The following is an 18,968-nucleotide window of genomic DNA, read 5'->3' on the forward strand; positions in this document are numbered from 1 at the left end:
AATTCTTCCATTTTTTCATCCTTCCTTCCTTTTTCTTTAAAGTATATTTTGTTAATTATGCTGTTACAGTTGTCCCAATTTCTTTTCCCTTTGCTACTCTGTTCCCAGTACCCCTCTTCCCTCCAGCAATTCCACCCCCGTTAGTTCATGTCCGTGACTCATGCATATAAGCTTTCTGGCTTAACCGTTTTCTATATTATTCTTAACTTTCCCCTGTCTTTTTTATGCCTACCAATTATGCTTCTAATTCCCTGAACCATTTTCCACTTTCTCCCCCTTCCCCATCCCAGCTATTTATGATTCTGTTCCAGTTCTGGTTGTTCGCTTTATTTGTTTTTGTTTTTATTTTTTTAAATCTGTTGTTGATAGCTGTGAGTTGTCATTTTAATGTTCATAGTTTCGATCTTCTTTTTCTTAAATAAGTCCCTTTAACATTTCATATAATAATGGCTTGGTGATGATGAATTCCTGTAGCTTTACCTTGTCTGGGAAGCACTTTATCTGCCCTTTCATTCTAAAATGATAACTTTGCTGGATATAGTAATCTTGGTAGTAGGTCCTTGCTTTTCATCACTTTGAATACTTCTTGCCAGTCCTTTCTTGCCTGCAAAGTTTCTTTTGAGAAGCCAGCTGATAGTCTTATAGGCAACCCTTTGTAGGTAATTCTCTTATTTCCTCTTGCTGCTTTTAAGATTCTGTCTTCATCTTTAGCTTTTGGCATTTTAATTATGATGCGTCTTGGTGTGGTCCTCTTTTGGACTCTGAGCTTCCTGGACTTGTTTATGTATTTCCGTTACCAAATTAGGGAAGTTTACCTTTGTTATTTTTTTCACATAAGCTTTCAATTTCTTGCTCTTTTACTTCTCCTTCTGGCACCCCTATGATTCAGATGTTGGTATGTTTAAAGTTGTCCCAGAGATTCCTAAGCCTCTCCTCATTTTTTTGAATTCTTGTTTCCTCATTCTGTACTGGTTGACTGTTTTTTTCTTTCTTATGTTCCAAATCATTGATTTGAACCCTGGTTTTCTTCCCTTCATCATTGATTTGAACCCTGGTTTTCTTCCCTTCACCATCGGTTTAGTGTGGATTTTTCTTTGTTTCACTTAACTTAGCCTTCTCTTCTTCTCTTATCCGTTTGCTGTACTCAAGCATATCTGTCAAGTATGTGAGCATCTTTACCACTACTATTTTGAACTCTGGGTTTATTAGGTTGGCTATCTCCTTGTTGCTTAGTTCTCCCACTGCAATCTTGATCTGTTCCCTCTTCTGGACCATACTTCTATGTTTCCTCAAATTGACAGGCTCCAATGTTTGCCTCTGTATGTTAGGTAGAGCTGCCGCACCTGCCACGTTTTAAGGGGCAGAGCATTAGGTATTTATCAGTACAGAGCGACTCGTTTTACTACCTTGTGGCGCTGTATGTGGGGGCAGAGGTGTCTGAGAGGAAACAGTGCTGCTTGCTAAGCAGTCATTCCTTTTCCTGGCACTTCTCCTACTTCCTGTATGGGACTGGTGGTCTCTAGCTGCTGCCCTGGTCATGGTTCCCAGAGTGGGTGGGTCTGCAGACATTTTAGTGGGGGCCTTCTAAATAAGTGCAGTGTGCTGAGAGATAGGCCATTTCTTCCTCCACCCCAGCCCCTACTGGTTTTCACAATCGGAAGCAATGAGGGTTTATTTTCCCTGCTTCTGGAACTGTGAGCTGTGCATTCTGGTTTGGTGCAGGGAGCGCTCCCCAGGTGTCTCTCCCTACTTTTTTTAATGTGTTACTGCGCTTTCTGGCAGCCTGCCACTGCTGCTGCTGCCACACCGCCTCCTCTCTGCCCTGGCTCTGCCCTTTCTACCTGTCTGGATAAGTATTTTTTTATATCTTTGTTTGTTGGACTTCCACGTAGCTCAATTTTTCTGGAACTTATGGTTTTTTCTAGTTTTGAGGTAGTTGTATTCCTTCTTAGTTGTGAAGGTAGATGCAGCATGTCTACCTGTTTTTTTGTTTTTTGTTTTAAATCCTCATTCAAAGATATGCTCATTGATTTTAGAGTTGGGGGAAGGGAGGGAGAGAAACATTGATCGGTTGTGTCTTGTAGGCACCACTACTGGGGACCCAACCCTCAATCTAGGCATGTGCCCTGACCAGGGATTAAACTTGCAAATGGAACTTGCGACCTTTCAGTTTACAGGATAATGTTCCAACTATCTGAGCCACATTAGCCAGGGCTTCCTCTTTCCTTTTGTAATTCCTATCACTTAATGCTTTGCATAGTAATCAATTACCTATTCTTTTATCACTGCATTTTAAAACAATGAATCACTTTTGTGTTCAGAAAGATAAATTGGGGAATCATAAAGAATTTCTTTAAAAAATGATTATAGAATCCTATATTTCATTTATGTTCATGATTTCCTCCCCCAACGTACTACAAATTTAGGTCTAATTGGTGTAATGGGGAACAGTGGTTGTGTTTGTGTGTCAGTATCAGCCAAAAACGAGGAGTTGAAACTGTCCAATTAATGTAAAGTATTTACATTAGTATAGTATAAGCTGAATGTTTTGTCAGTTTTCTAAAAAGAGATTCCTGTAGTAGCTGAGATGTTGAATGAAGGTTTTTGAATTTAGTTAGTATCTGCCTATTAAGATTGTTTGATCACTGACTACCCCTCCCCACCCAAATATGTAGTCCCTGAATTTTCGCAGTGACAGGAAAATTACTAAGTAGATACAATACTTTTAAAAAGTGCTTTTTAAATAGAGACTTAAGTCACACTAGTTTTTGTGCTATAGAAATGTTTAGCTTTCCTAAGAGTTCTGTTGTGGTTGAGACAGAGTGATGTTGGTGTTGGTGAGGAATGGTCATTAATGATGTTTTCAAATTAGATAACCTAGTTTTAGCTCAATACCAAAGGCTTTACCTAGAGTTTGTGCGAGTGACTGTAAAAGAAAAAAAAACCAAACAAAGGAGGTTCAGAACCTTTATATTTTTTATTATGGCATTAAATTCGGAATTAGTATTGAGCTCTGTTGTTATTATTTTGTACTGAAAAAAATATATACCTATTTTGTTTTCATTTCCAAATTGGCATTCATCTTGCTTCTTTTTTCCTTGGATAGAAAGAAATCATCTAAATTTGTTTTGAACCTTCTAGAAGAGAGGAGCTTCAAGTATTGTTACTATAAAACCTAAATGTTTGTAATTAACAAAATACTAAAGTGATTTCATTGTTCAGATCCTTTGGGTGCAATGTTCTTGGTTTTATACCCCTAGTCTTCTCAATTATTATGTAAATGGAAATACTACTGTATACTAGGAATAAGAGAATTCCTTGGAATGATTTGAATAAGTTTTATACAAATTGATTTGGGTTTTAGATGTTACATTGAGAACCTTCTTGCAGCATTTTATTTATTAGTATTTTGATTCTCTGGTTATTCTTATTAACTCATTTTGTCTGTCCAGTGTCTTTATAACTTGGTGAATTGTCTGTTTTTAATCCTGTCTGCATTTTTTTTCTTTAAGTATATTTTATTGATTATGTTTTTACAGTAGTTCCAATTTTTTCCCCCTTTGTTCCCCTCTGTCCACTATCTCCCTTCTCTCCTGCAATCCCACCCCTCTTAGTTCATGTCCTTGGGTCTTGCATATAAGTTCTTTGGCTTCACCCTTTCCTATATTATTCTTAACTTCGCCCTGTCTGTTTTGTACCAACAGATTATGCTTCTTAATCCCTGCACCATTTCCCCATTTATTCGCCTTCCCCCTCCCAACTGATTTTGTTCCTATTCTGGTTTGCTTAGTTGCCTTTTGTTTTTATTTTTTAGATTAAGTTGTTGATAGTTGTGAGTTTGTTGTCATATTAGTGTTCATAATTTTGCTCTTCTTTTTCTTAAGTCCCTTCAACATTTCATGTAATAATGAATTGGTGATGAACTCTTTTAGCTTTACCTTTTCTGCATAGCACATCATCTGCCCTTCCATTCTCAATGATTGCTTTGCTGGATAAAGTAATCTTGGTTGTAGGCCTTTGCTTTTCATCACATTGAATACTTCTTGCCAGTCCCTTCTTGCCTGCAAAGTTTCTATTGAGAAATCAGCTGATAGTGTTATAGGCACCCCTTTGTAGGCACTCTCTGCTTTTCTATTGCTGCTTTTAAGATTCTCACTTCATCTTTAGCCTTTAGCATTTTAATTATGGTATGTCTTGGTGTGGTCCTCTTTGGGTCTAGCTTGTTTGCGACGCTCTGTGAGTACTGGACTTGTATGTCTATTTCCTTCACCAAATTAGGAAAGTTTTCCTTCATTATTTTTTCACATAAGTTTTCAATTACTTGCTCTTCCTCTTCTCCTTCTGGCACCCCTATGATTCAGATGTTGGCACTTTTAAAATCCCAGAGGTTTCCAAGCCTCTCCTAATATTTTCCAATTTTTGTTTTCTTATTCTGTTCTGGTTGACTGTTTTTTCTTCCTTACGTTCCAAATTATTGATTTGAACCCCAGTTTTTTTCACTTCACCATTGGTTTTGTGTGGATTTTTCTTTGTCTCACTGAGCATATCCTTCACTTCTTCTCATACATTTGCTGTACTCAAGCATATCTGTCAAGCATGTGAGCATCTTTATCAGCAGTGTTTGGAATTCTGCATCTTTTAGGCTGGCTATCTCCTCATCTGTTAGGTTGACTATATCCTCATCAGTTAGTTCTCCCACTGGATCCTTGATCTGTTCCCTCTTTTGGGCCATACTTCTCTGTCTCCTTATCTTGACAGGCTCCTGTGTTTGTTCGCCTCTGTGTCTTAGGTATAGCTGTTGCTCCTGTTACGTTGTAAGGGGTGGAGCCTTAGGGATTCGTCAGTACGGGAGATCTGTCTGTGGGGGAGGGGTCTGAGAGGGAACAGTGCCGCTTGCCCAGCAGTCACCCCTTTTCCAGACACTTCTCCCACTTCCCCGTATGGGATTGGCACCTCTCTAGCTGTTGTCCTGGATGTTGTTCCCTGAGTGGATGGATCTGTGGATGTTTTAGGACCATGGGGGCCCTTTAAACAAGCGGACTCTGCTGAGAGACTAGCAGTTTCTGCCTCCACCCCAACCCCCACTAGTTTGCATAGTCAGAAGCAATGAGGCTTTATTTTCCCCGGTGCTGGGACTGTGAGCTGCTTGGTCGTGTGAGGAGGTGGGAGCGCTCCCCAGGTGTGCCTCCTTACTTTTTAAAACGTGTGTCTGCGCTTTCTTCTGACCTGCCACTGCTGCTGCCACCACACCGAGTCCTCTCCTCCCTGCCTCCACTCCTCCTACCTGTCTGGATGAGTATTTCTTCTTTATATCTTTGTTTGTTGGACTCCTATGCAGTTTGATTTTCTGGAACTTCTCATTATTTCTAGTTTTGAGGTAGCTGTATTTCTTCTTAGTTGTGAAGGGAGACGCAGTGTGTCTGTCTACGCCGCCATCTTCACTGGAAGTCCTACATTTTTAATATTTGGACTTAGACAAATTATTTCTGTGACATGGACCTTTGCTTTTAGTACTATTGTAAGGATTATAGAGAGTATGTAACATGCTGGCCTATTTTCAAGTTCTCAATGAATGAGATAGTCTGCTACATCTTTACTTTTACCATGTTCTTACATTGTTTAGATTCAGAATAGAATGTTAAGCTTTCAGTTCCATACTTTGTCTTATCTTTTGAATATAAAGTATAAAAAAGGGTGGGAAAAAGAAATCTGGAATACCTGAATGGTTATTTTAAAGAACAATCTTTGGCTGGTGAGAATTTTACATAGAGAGTTTTTGATTTGTTTTTTAACTGAGAATGTGACCTGGTTAATATAAAGTGCTTAAGTTACTGATATTATCACATAATATTACCAGCATTGTTAAATTTGAGCTCTCACATTTTTGGAGAACAGATGTGATATTGGCATTACTGAATAGACATAATTTATACTACAAATCTTCATTTAACATTTATTCAGCAGGAGAAATACTGACCTGGAGAGAAAAAAAGAACCTGTGTTCTAACTTTGGGGTATGTGTGTTATATAAGACCTGTTTATCAACACAGTCATTTATTATATCCCTGACTAGGAATTTTGATAGAGTATTTATTCATAGAACTGTTGAGACATAAAGTGAGAAATTTCAAAACCCACAGTATAAACTTCTAGATAATTTAGAGTAATGAGAATAAGCTACAGCTATGAATATTATGATATACAAAATACTTATTTTTTAATCAAAATGTCTAAGTATAATAGTTTAAACCAGAGGCTAATTAAAAAAATTATAGCAGTTTATTTCTATTTTTAAGTATATCATGTATTAGGAAATTTATTAATTATGGAAATAACTTTGAAATTAATCGTTTTTATATTTGGTTTACTCATTGATCAAGATTTAAGAAAAAGTGAAAATGGGCAAAACCTAGGAAAAATAAGATCTCTAAAAAAAAAAAAAAAAAATCTGGTTTCTGGCCAAAGTGGAGTTCTAGGTAGACACCCTTCACCTTCTCTTACAACCATAAGGATTAGAATTACCTTGGAACAAAACAAAAAAGCAACCAGAACTTCCAGAAAAAGAACTGTATGGAAGTCCAACAATTGAAGATTTTTTTAGATTTATTTTTTATTGTTTTTCTATTACAGTTGTCCCATTTTTCTCCCTTTGTTCTTCTCTTCTTCACCCACCTCCCCCAACAAACAAAGATTTAAATAAGTAATACTCATCCAGAAGAGTAGGAAGGGTGGACACACAGAGCTGGGGTGGAGAGGACATGGTATGGTGGAGGCAGGGTGGTAGTAGGACAGCATATGTGGCCAGCAAGCTAAATGAGCAGAGACACATTATAAAAGCTGGGAGGGACATCTGGAGAGTGGTCCCAGCCATAGGCCAGATCCTGCAGCTCATGGTTTCAGAACCAGGAAAATAAAGCCTCATAGCTTCTGGTTGTGAAAACCAGTGCAGGTTGAGGTGGTGTAAGAAACTGACTGTCTCTCATGAGAGTCCCTTTAGAGTGCCCCCACGGTCCTAGAATGTATGCAAACCCATCCACTCTGGGAACCATCACCAGGGAAACAGCTAGAGAGGCACCAGTCGCTTACAGGAAGTGTGTGAACTGACTGGAAAAGGAACGAGTGCCGTGCAACCTGCATTGTTTCCTCTTTGACCCCTCCCACACATTCAGTGCCACAAGTGGGTGAAATGGGTTGCCGAGCACTGGTAGATATCTAAGGCTCCACCCCTTACAACTTAACAGGTGTGACAGCTCTGTGTGAGACACAGAGGCAAACATAGAAGGCTGTAAAGTTGAAGAGAGAGAAGTATGTCACAGAAGAGGGAGCAGGTCAAGGCTCCAGTGGGAGAACTAAGGATGGAGGAGAAAGCCAACCTCACAGAGGCAGTGTTCAGAACATTGGTGATAAGGATGCTCAGAGAAATCATTGAGTATAGCAAAGACATAAGGGAAGAAGTGAAGGCTACACCAAGTGAAATGAAGAAAAATCCACATGCAACTAATAGCGAAGGGAAGTAAGTTGGGGTTCAAATCAATGTATTCGAACATTAGGAAGAAATAAGCAGTTAAACCAGCAAGAATGAAGAAACAAGAATTGAACAAAATAAGAGAGGCTTAGGAACCTCTGGGACAACTTTAAACACACCAACATCCAATCATAGGGGTGCCAGAAGGAGAAGAGGAAGAGCAAGTAATTGAAAACTTATGTGAAAAAATAATGAAGGAAAACTTTCCTAATTTGGTGAAGGAAATAGACATACAAGTCCAGTACTCACAGAGCGTCGCAAATAAGCTAGACCCAAAGAGGACCACACCAAGACATACCATAATTAAAATGCTAAAGGCTAAAGATGAAGTGAGATTCTTAAAAGCAGCAAGAGAAAAGAAGAGAGCTACCTACAAAGGAGTTTCCATAAGACTTTTCAGCTGATTTCTCAAAATAAACTTTGCAGGCAAGAAAGGGGCTGGCAAGAAGTATTCAAAATGATGAAAAGCAAGGACCTCCAAACTAGATTACTCTATTTGGGAAAGCTTTCATTTAGAATGGAAGGGCAGATAAAGTGCTTCCCAGAAAAGGTAAAGCTAAAGGAGTTCACAATCACCAAGTCCTTATTAGATGAAATGTTAAAGGGACATATATAAGAAAAAGAATATCAAAACTATGGACAGTAAAATGGCAACAAAATTCCAGCTGTCAACAGATGAATCTAAAAAAGAAAAACTAAGCAAACAACTAGAACAGCAGCAGAAGCATGGATATGGAGATCATATGGAGGGTTATGAGCTTGGAGGGGGAAGGGGAGAAATGGGGAAATGGTACAGGGATCAAGAGGCATAACTGGTAGGTACAAAATTTACAGGGTGATAATAATAATGGAAATGGAAGAGCCAAAGAACTTACATGCATGACCCATGGACATGTACTAAGGGGTGGGGATATCTGGTGGTCAGGAAGGTACTGGATAGAAGGGGGCAAAGGGGAAAATAAATCAGGACAACTGTAATAGCATCATTAATAAAATATACTTAAAAAAATAAAACTGTCTCTAGATTATTGATTCACCATCATAAAGTATAACTTTTTATGTATAGATTATAGTTAGTTTTATTTTCATGTTAAATTGTAGACTAGTTATAGGTGTTTGTTTTCTTAGCTGTAGGTCAAATTAGTTGTCTTAAAATATAACTTTAAAATTAAACGTTTGTTTTCAAACATGAACTTTAAGTTCTTGTTATTAAAATTACATCATTATATTGAAGCTCTTTAAATTTGGCTTGCTTCAAAATTTTTCTGGCCTTGTACAACTTTTTTAAATTGATTTTTTATGAGCTGAACCTGGGAAATCTCTTTATTAATCAGAGATTTTGGTGTAATATGATTGTTGGAGAGTTCTACCAGTATATCATTATGACTCTCAAAAAAATTTTTTTAAATAATAAAATATATCGTACCAATTTGGTTTACCAGTGTTAACATTTTTTGGTTATCATATTTTTGTAATGGTGATCTTTAATTTTTGGTAAGTATAGAAAGGGATTTTGACAAGTAGAAAATGGCTACATTTTTTTCACATTTATTGATTTTACTGTATATTTCTGATTTATATTATAATTTTATGTTTTCTTTATCTGACATTGTATTATCACATTTGACAATAATCATTAATAAAATTTTAGAAACCTTTAACATCCATTTCTGATTTTTTAAGGCTTGCAATTCGAATCTCTGATACCTTCCATTTTTTTTATTAAGGCTGCACGGTGTGACTGTTGTAAATCTCAAGGAACTCTTAAAGAGCGCGTTCAGTGGCGTGGGGAAATGAAGCATTTCTGTGACCAGCATTGCTTATTGCGCTTCTACTGTCAGCAGAATGAGCCCAACATGACGACTCAGAAAGGACCTGAAAACTTGAATTACGGTATGTCGTTACTTAGGGACCAATTTGAAAAACTGGTACAGTAGTCTTTAGTTTCTTAGATATGAATTCAAAGTATGATAATGAATAGTTGGCTTTGGAGATAGCTTAACAGCAACTTCCATAGTTCCTCTGGGTAAAAGTGCCTTGTATGATGTTTCTATAGATGTATTGCTTTATGTTTTATTCTCGTAAAAATTTAATGTTAGTTGAAGGAATAGAGTATTAGGAATTGGAGAGAAGTTAACTAGAATTATAACAAAAATCCTAAAATATTCAACTACCTATTATGTGTCACCTATAATTTTAAATGAAAAACATTTTTAGCAAATCGTATGTGCCTGGGGGTAATTAAGAGGTGCAACAAAAGCCCTGTAGGAACTGTAATTCCCTTAAGAGTTAACTCTAGAAGGTATTATTTCCCCAAAAATTCTAGTTTTTTTTTGAGGGAACAAAATGTGAAAAGAGTTAACTCCACTTATTTAGCTCTGTGTTTCAGGTCTAAAATTTGATATTCTTTACTTAAAATGGGTTGAAATATTTTCTTTAGTAATTATTTTTAAACATTAAAATTTAATGACAAATACAGATCTAGGAAATTCTCAAGAAAGTGATATTTGTCTCATTTTAAATTTACTTATGTTTTTAATTTTTAGATCAGGGTTACCAGACATCCCGAACCAAAATGACGGTAGGTATTGCTTAAGTTAAGTTTTAAACTTTTATTTCTATAACGTGCGGATATAAAAAAATAATTAGTTCAATTTAGTCTGATTGTAAGTAAAAATTTTTTTACTTTCCTCTGTTGAGACAGTTTATAAGTATTCACCTGAATTACCTGACAGTAAAACAGGTACTTTCATACATGCTAAGAAGTATAAATGTGAATAATTATGGCTTCTCCCTACCCTGTGTATTTGAGTTCAAGCACCATAATAGTTGCATCTTTAAGACAGTAGCAAAAGATGTTTGCAGTGATTACCTATGTGTCTGTTCCTGGCAGCTGCGAGAAAGCTTCTAAACAGTTGGGTGGAAGGTAGCCTGGGATGAAAAGGAGGAGGAATGATAATGTGCAAAGGGCATAAGTATTTGTCAAAACTGTTCATTTATGGCCAAGCTTAAAGGGATCTGTGGTGGAATACTGGGACAAGAAGGTGAAAGGATGGGGTGGGCCAGATTATTAATGGCTTTGTTCATTTATTTCTGAAATAAGAGTCTTAAGATTCATGTTGAGGCTAGGACTTGTGAGGTTTTAAATTTGAGAAATACTCCCAAAATGGGTCCTTCAGGATTTTTTCCCCTAATACGTTTTCTTTTATGTTAGCATTCTAAGATCTCTGTAGGTTGACAGTGGCCCTTTCTATGCCATGAATTGAGAAGCAGCAACTTTGCTGTACTGAGGAGCAAAGAGTCGGCCCTCTTGAGTGCTGAGTCTAGCAATAATCACTGGAGTTGAAATACTAGAATTGCAGGCATCTTTAGCCAAGGGAAGCTCTACACGAGTCAGTTGTTGGTATCACAATAAGTGTCTGAGCTAGTTCTTTTCCTGGTAAGAAGACTAAATCTAGGTATACATTCGAGTCATCTGGGGAGTTTTCAAAACCTTCTAATGTTTGGGCCCCAACTGAGAGATTCTGTAGTTTTGAAAAATTGTTCAAGTGATTTTAATATGTAACCACATTTACTGATACTGATATAAAAACATGGATGTCTTTAAAGTATTCTGTTCATTGATGTTAATAGTTGACAGAATTCTAGAAAATAAGAGTGCTTTTTCCTTTGAGAATGTATTTTTGTCAGATAATTCAGAAATACATAAAAGCATTCAACTGAATCATCGTATTTTATTTATTTTTAAATGTTTTATTTATTTTTAGAGACAGGAATAGAGGAGAAAGAGAGGGAGAGAAACACTAATGTGTGAGACAAACATGGATTGGTTCCCTCTCCCACATCCCCAATTGGGGACCTGGTCTGCTACCCAGGCATGTGCCCTGACTGGGAATCTACCGACAACCTTTCAGTTCACAGGCCAGCCCTCAATCCACTGAGCCATACCAGCCAGGGCATGAATCATCTGATTTTAATAACAGGCACTTTGTTTTATGCCGAGAAACATAAAGATGATCACTCCCTTTTCTGTTATTTTCATACAGCCCTCAGGCAACTTCCCAACCTTGTTTCACATATGTGAGCTTTTGACTAAGGCTTCAGGAAACCTCTTCTACCAGCACGTGAACCCCGTTATGTGACAGACAGAGGATCATTTTTTTAAAGAGAATATGGAATTTATTAGGTATCAAATACAAAAATAGACCCATCAAAATAGGGATGTAGAGAGCTCCCTTTGTTTCTCTAAGCATTCCAGTTCCACCCCCATAAAAACATTTTGCCCCCACACTATGGCTAGCAAAGAGTAAAAAGAGGCAAGTCCTCAAATGAAAGATGCTCGGTGTAAGGAGCGTGATGATCCTAATTCTGGAAAAGTCCACTGTTTGCTCTGTCACAGCAGGAGGTCAAAAATGTGATTTGCTGCAGCTGCTTGAGGTACTCCAGTTCTTCCCTCAGTGCATCCCGCAGTTGCTTCTCTACCCAGTACTGCTTCTGCTCTGCCAGTGCCTGAGAGAACCAATGCATAGTGACTTTTAGGTGGAGGGGCTAATCCGAGAAGGTGAGGCAGAACCAACCAGGCTCCTTATACATGTAGGACTTGCCAGGGGTCAATATCAGCTTGTCGTCCAGGAAGCGGCGATAAAGGAGCGGCTCTTCCTCAAATGTGCATGGTTTCAGGTACTCTTTTAAGTTGATCCAGACATAGAGGCCAGAGCCATGATTGAGAAAAGGGACCTCCAATGCCTTTAGCTCATTAGTGATGTACCTGTGAGCTACCTGCAGGTGGGAGATATTAGTGGTCAGGTACACTTTGTCAGTCCATTCTTTGTCCTGGAGCAGCCAACACAGCTTGTGCTGGGTGATGCCAGAGATGCTGTGGAGGAAGCCAAAAGCGCTCTTGGCAGAGGCCACCTTTTCCACCTTGCCCATCTTTTCCTCCTTAAAAGCTTTTGGAATCTTTCACTTCTCCACCTATAAACTTCAAAAGATGAGAGCTTAGTTATATAGTTTTAGGCAGGCCACTTCACTGTTCTTTGTATGAATTTTATTATTTGTAAAATGGGGATGAAAATATTATCTGCCTTGGGGGTTATCACATAATAAGTAGTGGACACCTCACAAAGGCAGGGATCTTAGTAGTTAAGAACAAGGGCTTTTCTTCTAATCGTTTTCATAAGAGCATTAATTCTGTTCATGGGGGCTTTGCTTTTATTGACCAAATCACCATCTAAAGGCCACGTTTTCAAATATCATTACCTTGGGGATTAGATTTTAACTTGAATTTTAGGGGAACACAGACATTGTCTATAGCACATTGTACCTAGCATATAGCAAATACGCAACAGATGGTAGATTTTATTATTAAATTTTCCTGTTTTTGATTTAATCTTTATTATATATTTTTTCCATTACCACTTACTCTCCTTAGACTCCCCTCCCCCATATTATTAAATTTTCATAATGGTTCCTCAGTATTTATTATAAATGGATATATATCTGCTTATTGACTAGCAGAAGAGTAAGCAGCATTACCAAGTGTAGGCTTTCACCAGGTGGCATAGTTTTGTCATCATGATGTAACAGTTGCAGAATGATAGCAGTAATCTAGGACATCTTTGATTTTATATCCCTCGTTCTTAAGTGGGGATTCTTGAGTATTTGCAGTTCATAACAAGGTTCCCCAGTGCTTGGGATGTAGTAGGTGTTCAATAGCTGTTTTCTATGTTATTCTTCTCTGTTTACAATTGAGGAAGTTGAGGAATAAGAGACTGAGTTACTTGCCTGATGCTACACAGCAGTAGTGTTATTTAACCAAGTTCTCTAGTTCCTTGTTCACAATTTTTTGTCTTATAGCTGATTAATTATGTGGTTTGAAGTCCTGCTGAATTTAGAATAAGCTCATACTGGTAGCAGTCCCTTTGGCCATACGCATAATTTGTAACTTGTGAGATATCCATCATGAACAGTTTTTGACTTATACCCTTCCAGATTCTTAAATATGCACAAGTAAACATTTTAAACATAAAGTGCTTTATTTAAGTGCAGTTGATTCTCATAGTTCCTATTTGTGAATTTGCCTACTCTCTAAAATTTATTTGTAACCCTACATCAGTACCCGTGGCACTTTTGAGGTCAATTGCAAACATGTACAGAGCAATGAAAAATATGAATTATGTGAGGCACACCCCCAGCCAGGTCGAACAAAGCAAGGCTTTAGCTTTTTGTCTCATTCATGCCACAGTACACAAGTGTCTCCTTTTCACAGTCTGATTAGTGCACATTTTTCATATTTTTATGCATTTTTTTGGTGATTTTGCTGTTTCATAGGTCCTCTAAGCCTAGTGCTAAAGTGCTGTATATTGGTCCTATGTACCCAAAGGTACATGTGCCTTATGGAGGAGATAATGTGTTGTTGGTTGACCTCCATTCAGTTGGCTGTGAGTTCAGTGTTCATGCATCAGTAATATGGTACTGCCAGAGAAGGGAACAAGACATTCACCAGTCTGTGAAGGATGCATCTCCAAGTGCTAAAGTCAAGTCTATATGTGTGATGAAGCTGTGGAAGAGGTGGAGTATTGATCTGTGGGTTCATGAGTTTACACCTGATTTCAAAAGCATAGTGAATAGCACTATTGTGAGACTTGAGCTTACATATTACCCAGGGCTGGAAGAAGTTTAACTTTGTCCTGCCTAGTACTGTCTGACTTACACGTTTTAAGGCGACATGGTATGAAAACTGTTAAACTGTCAGGCGAGTTTGTTTCTGCAGATAAGGGTGCGGTGGGAGAAGACCTGCTATGTGTTAGGCAGGAAAAGGGTTATGTGAAGAGTTTCACCATTGATAAGACTTGGTTGTTTTTACAAGGTCTTTGGCAGATGAACCTATATAATAGAAGTGGTCTCCAAAGCCCCTGACTTTAAATCATTCTGAGACTGCACAACTGTGCTGTTGTGTCCCAATGCCAAAGGTAATTTTAAGCACAAATCCTTCATGGTGTATAAAGCCCACACACAATGCATGAGCACTTATAGTGGAAGAGCTGAATTGTCTGCAGCTCACTGGAGGTGGGACAAAAAAGCATGAAATATTGTCTGGGTGTCTGGGATTGGTTCTAACAACTGCTTTATCCTAGAAGTTGAATGCTACATCCAAAATAAAAACCTTGCTTTCAAGGTTTTATTATTTTATCTGTTGCCATAAAGAACTCAAAAAAGTCCATCTCACTGTAATTCTTTTTGTGCCTCCAAACACTATGTCCTATCCAACCCCTTGATCAGGGCATGTTATCCAACCCCTTGATCAGGGCATGTTGAAAGCCTTTGAGGCCCACTCCATAAGAGCTTGCAAGGTTCTGAACACCAACAAGGAAAACGCCATGATGGTCTTCTGGAACTCAGTCATTGTATGTGACGTTACTGATCATGTTGACACAGCCCAGGACAGCATCAGCAGACTTAATGAATGACTGCTAGGAAATGTTTGACCAGACTCTGTGTAAGAAAATTCAGAGTATTTGAAGGTATTACAGAAAATAAAAGGAATAGTGTTAAAAACATACCTATCATACATGAATAAGTGGAGAAGGTTTTGGGGACATGAAAGAAGACATGACGGAAGGTTTGGCAGAGAAGGCAGTAGAGCCTACTAATGAAGACCTGGACAAGATGGGAAAACAAGGCATCAAACTCAGTGATGAAAGTCAGTTTAAGACGCCCAGGAATTGTTTCTCTAACAGCTGCCAAAATATTGGAATGGAATTCTGCCTTGGGAAAGGTTGTCAATGACATGGAAGCATGTGGCCCTGTGCCTGAGCCAAGCCTTTAGTTGAAGCACCATTGTGTTTGCACCTTACATCAAGATGCTTAAAAGCTTGATGTGAGTTGAAAAGCTGAGCAGACCAGGCTTATTTAAATTTTGAAGTCATTTTGGGAGGAAAAATTGCTGACACTCGGTAAGTTGCAAGAGCCCAACTTTTGAGGTAGGACTGTAAGATGTCACCATGCCACCCTCATTGATGCCTTCCTTGTCTGCAGAATAAGCTCCATTACTTCTTCCTTGGTGTCCATGAGGTATGCCAAGGTCAAGAGGTCTCACCCCATAGTGCACTGTCTGGCGTACATCAGGCAGCTCTGCCAACAGTTAAGGCACTGATGTTGTTATAAAAGTTTAAATGCTGAGTCTGTTTTCAGGACCTGATTTGCATCACTGACAGTGTACGTATGTGTTCAGAGTACTGAGTACGAGTACTGTGCAGTGTGTGTGTACTGTGTGGATACAGGTATGAGTGGAGCACACTACACAGCAATACTGCAATGACAGTGTTATAAAGAAATGCTGCATATCATTATTTGTAAGAAATATATATTAAAGTTTTTGAACAGAAATGTGGTTATGTATTGATCCAGTAATGAAAATGTGACCAGAAGCTGGCAGGAACCCATCCCTGTATTTCCTTTAATATTTTTATCGACTTTAGAGGGAAGGTGGGAGGGAAGGGAGAGGTGGGGCAGAGAGAGACACCAATGTGAAAGATAAACATCAATTGTTTGCTTCCTACATGCACCCCAACTGGGGCTCAAACCTGCAGCCTAGTATGAGCTCTGACTGGGAATTGAACCTGCGACCTTTTGGTACACTATGTGACGCTCCAGCCAACTGAGCCACACCAGTCAGGGCTGTGTTTTCTTTTACAGCAATGGTTCAGTGCTCATGGTGACTGTAGAACAGAACTAGCCAAGTAATGGGAACTGAGTGTGTTAGTATTCTGTATGCTTTCCCTATGTCAGTAGGTGGTAAGGAGAGCACCTTATCTTTAGTCTCTTTTGCACAGAGCTTTGGCTTGTTAGATTTTGTGTTAGTGTGTTTTTTCCCAATTGCAAATAATGCTTCTGTGAACTTAGTGAAAACATTTGAGAAACTGTATCTGTAAGTTTCTAAAATTACAATTGCTGGGACATGGGAAATTCACAAACTTAAAGTTTGGTAATTTTTTTCATCATTTTTCTTATTTTTTCAAAGTCAGTACCATATATAAGCTGTTTATCCAGACTATCGCTTAGCCATACTAACTACAAGAACTATTTTTACCTTCAAATAAATGTAAAAGAGTCAAATTATTTTAAAAGTTCAGGTTCATAACCTTGCTTTTGTACTTAAAAGTGAGAATTGTATATTAAAAAGATACGCTGATGATATCCTTTGAAGGTGACACAGATCTGTAGAAGGACCAGTTACTATTGCTTTGCTAGTATCAGGACAGATTTGTTCTATCCTATATGATTCTATTAGATTAAGACTGTGGTAAACATAATATTTTTTTAAATGTATATTTTATTAAGATATTACAATTGTCCCAATTTTCTCCCCTTTGTTACCGTTCTTCCACTACCCCAATTCCCTCCAGTAATCCCCGCCTCCTTAGTTCATGTCCATGGGTCATGCATATAAGTTCTTTAGTTTCTCCATTTCTTACACTATTCTCAACACGTTGACCGGTCACGAAAAACACGTGTTTTCAAGCCCAAACATTGTTGACTAATAATGAGTTAATTCATGTTTGCACTTGCATTAGTTTATACAATCCTTAAAACTGAGAGCAATATAGAATTTTGTAAAAGTTTTCTTAATCATGTTCCATTGTCTTTATTATAAAAAATTATTTTTCTAGATATTGTGGGTTTTATCACAGTTTTAGTATTGCAGAATTTTCAAATATGGTGCATTGTGATGGGGAATAATTTTTCACTTAATTATATGCAGAGACTGTTTCTGATTGTCTGAGGACTTTGAAGTGTATAGCAGTGATGTGGATGATGAAAGTCTGTTGGGATATGGTTATGAATCTGATATTAGACCACCAAAATGACAAAAAAGAAATGTTATAGAATCTGATAGTGAAAGTGATTTTGAAGAAGAGTGGACAGAAAATGACATTACACCAACTTTGGAGATTATACAAATATTTCTGGTGTAACTGTTGAACTTAGTGATTCTCGGAGTATCAGTGAAGGATTTACTTTTTGATAATTTTTTGATTTAATTGCTTCTGAAACCAATTTGTACCACTGCCAAATGGAAAAGCTATAAAACATCTGCTAAAACTCCACCATGGACAGAAGTTAACATTAGTAACATGAAGAAGTTTCTCAGTTTACTGATATTGATAGGATAAACAAAAAAAAAAATCACATTGGAGAAATTACTGGTTTACGGACCAGTAATCATACCAAAAAAAGTTATTAAAAGTTATATAGAAGATATGTACAAAGGTTCATTTCAACACATTATGTATAAATAAAGTATATTGAAGTTTATTTCGATTGTTTCATTTTCATATTCAATTATGATAAAATAGCTGGTGATATTGTTGCAGAGCAGGGTCCCCAAAATTCCCCAGAGCCCATGGTTTGGGGAATGGGGGATGGAACTCAGTGGAGCACAGTCATTTTTCCTGAGAGGCTTTTGCATATCTAAGGCAGGTAGCTATTGTCTTAGTCTTATGCAAGTGGCTTTGGTCCTTCCCAGGCCCCAAGGAGATGGGAGGGGCTTTCACCATAGAATGGTAAGGAAAGAGCATATGGGGCCTGCACAAAGTTCTGTGAATAGCCAAAACTGGTTACCCTGCCCACTGCATCACAGGCCACAGTCAGGGATTTAAAAATAAGGTAGCAGCCATTTGTAGGGGTAGAACCATGGGTTTTTGAAAGGGAAAGGAGCAGCTATGCAGTTCATAGGAATGGTCTGGCCATGAGACCCGGGCTAGAAAGAAAGTTGGCCTGCTGCTGCCTTAATCATACTGACTTCAGTGGACTCCAAAGCCTGGACTTTTGAATTTTTGAAAGTCGGGACATGCAGAAAGCACTCTCTTGGGACTTGTGCCTTTACTGGACTTCACAATGATCCAGTGCAATATGGCACATGCTTTCCTGGACTATTATAAGAAGGCTGATGACATCATACCCCAGATCCTGAAGGAGAGAGCTGACAGATAAGAAATGGGGAATTTCTGGGCATGTTTTTGGCATGTAGCCTTTTGGGGACCAGGGGAAGTGCTGGGTTCCATGGGAGAAAAGGACCCTGAGCAGGAGTGCTCACTGCCCCACATCCTGTTTTCCTCAACACTTAATTGTTGGGTTTTACACCAAGGCACTATGTGAAAGAACCCTCTTTTGCTCTGTAACAGTTTGGGATAGCTTTTATATAAAATCGTCAGGATATGGCGTAGCTTTTGTATAAAATTCACAGTCAACAGTGTATTAACATCCTACTGTCAATTTTGTACCTACCAATTTATGTTTAATTCCTGCATCTTGTCCTTGATTCTCCCCCCTTTCCCCTCCCAGCTGATAAACCTCCATATGAATGCCATATCTATGATTCTGTTCCTGTTGTGCTTGTTAAGTGTAGTTTGTTGTTTAAGATTTTAGTTGTTAGTTGTGA

At 38.2% G+C, this 18,968-nt stretch overlaps 1 protein-coding gene across 1 annotated transcript in view; it reads left to right on the forward strand.

The window, feature by feature from the left end:
- Positions 1-18,968, forward strand: part of ZMYM2 (zinc finger MYM-type containing 2) — a 147,231-nt gene that overhangs the window by 78,826 nt on the left and 49,437 nt on the right. Inside the window, exons 14-16 of the mRNA XM_090273724.1 lie at positions 9,253-9,418; positions 10,072-10,106; positions 15,563-15,667. Coding sequence (XP_090129850.1) covers positions 9,253-9,418; positions 10,072-10,106; positions 15,563-15,667 — 306 coding nt within the window. The remainder of the gene's footprint in view (positions 1-9,252; positions 9,419-10,071; positions 10,107-15,562; positions 15,668-18,968) is intronic.

This window comes from Furipterus horrens, unplaced genomic scaffold (genome assembly GCF_987537825.1).
Source record: "Furipterus horrens unplaced genomic scaffold, mFurHor1.1.pri manual_scaffold_4, whole genome shotgun sequence".
Classification (NCBI taxonomy): Eukaryota; Metazoa; Chordata; class Mammalia; order Chiroptera; family Furipteridae; genus Furipterus; species Furipterus horrens.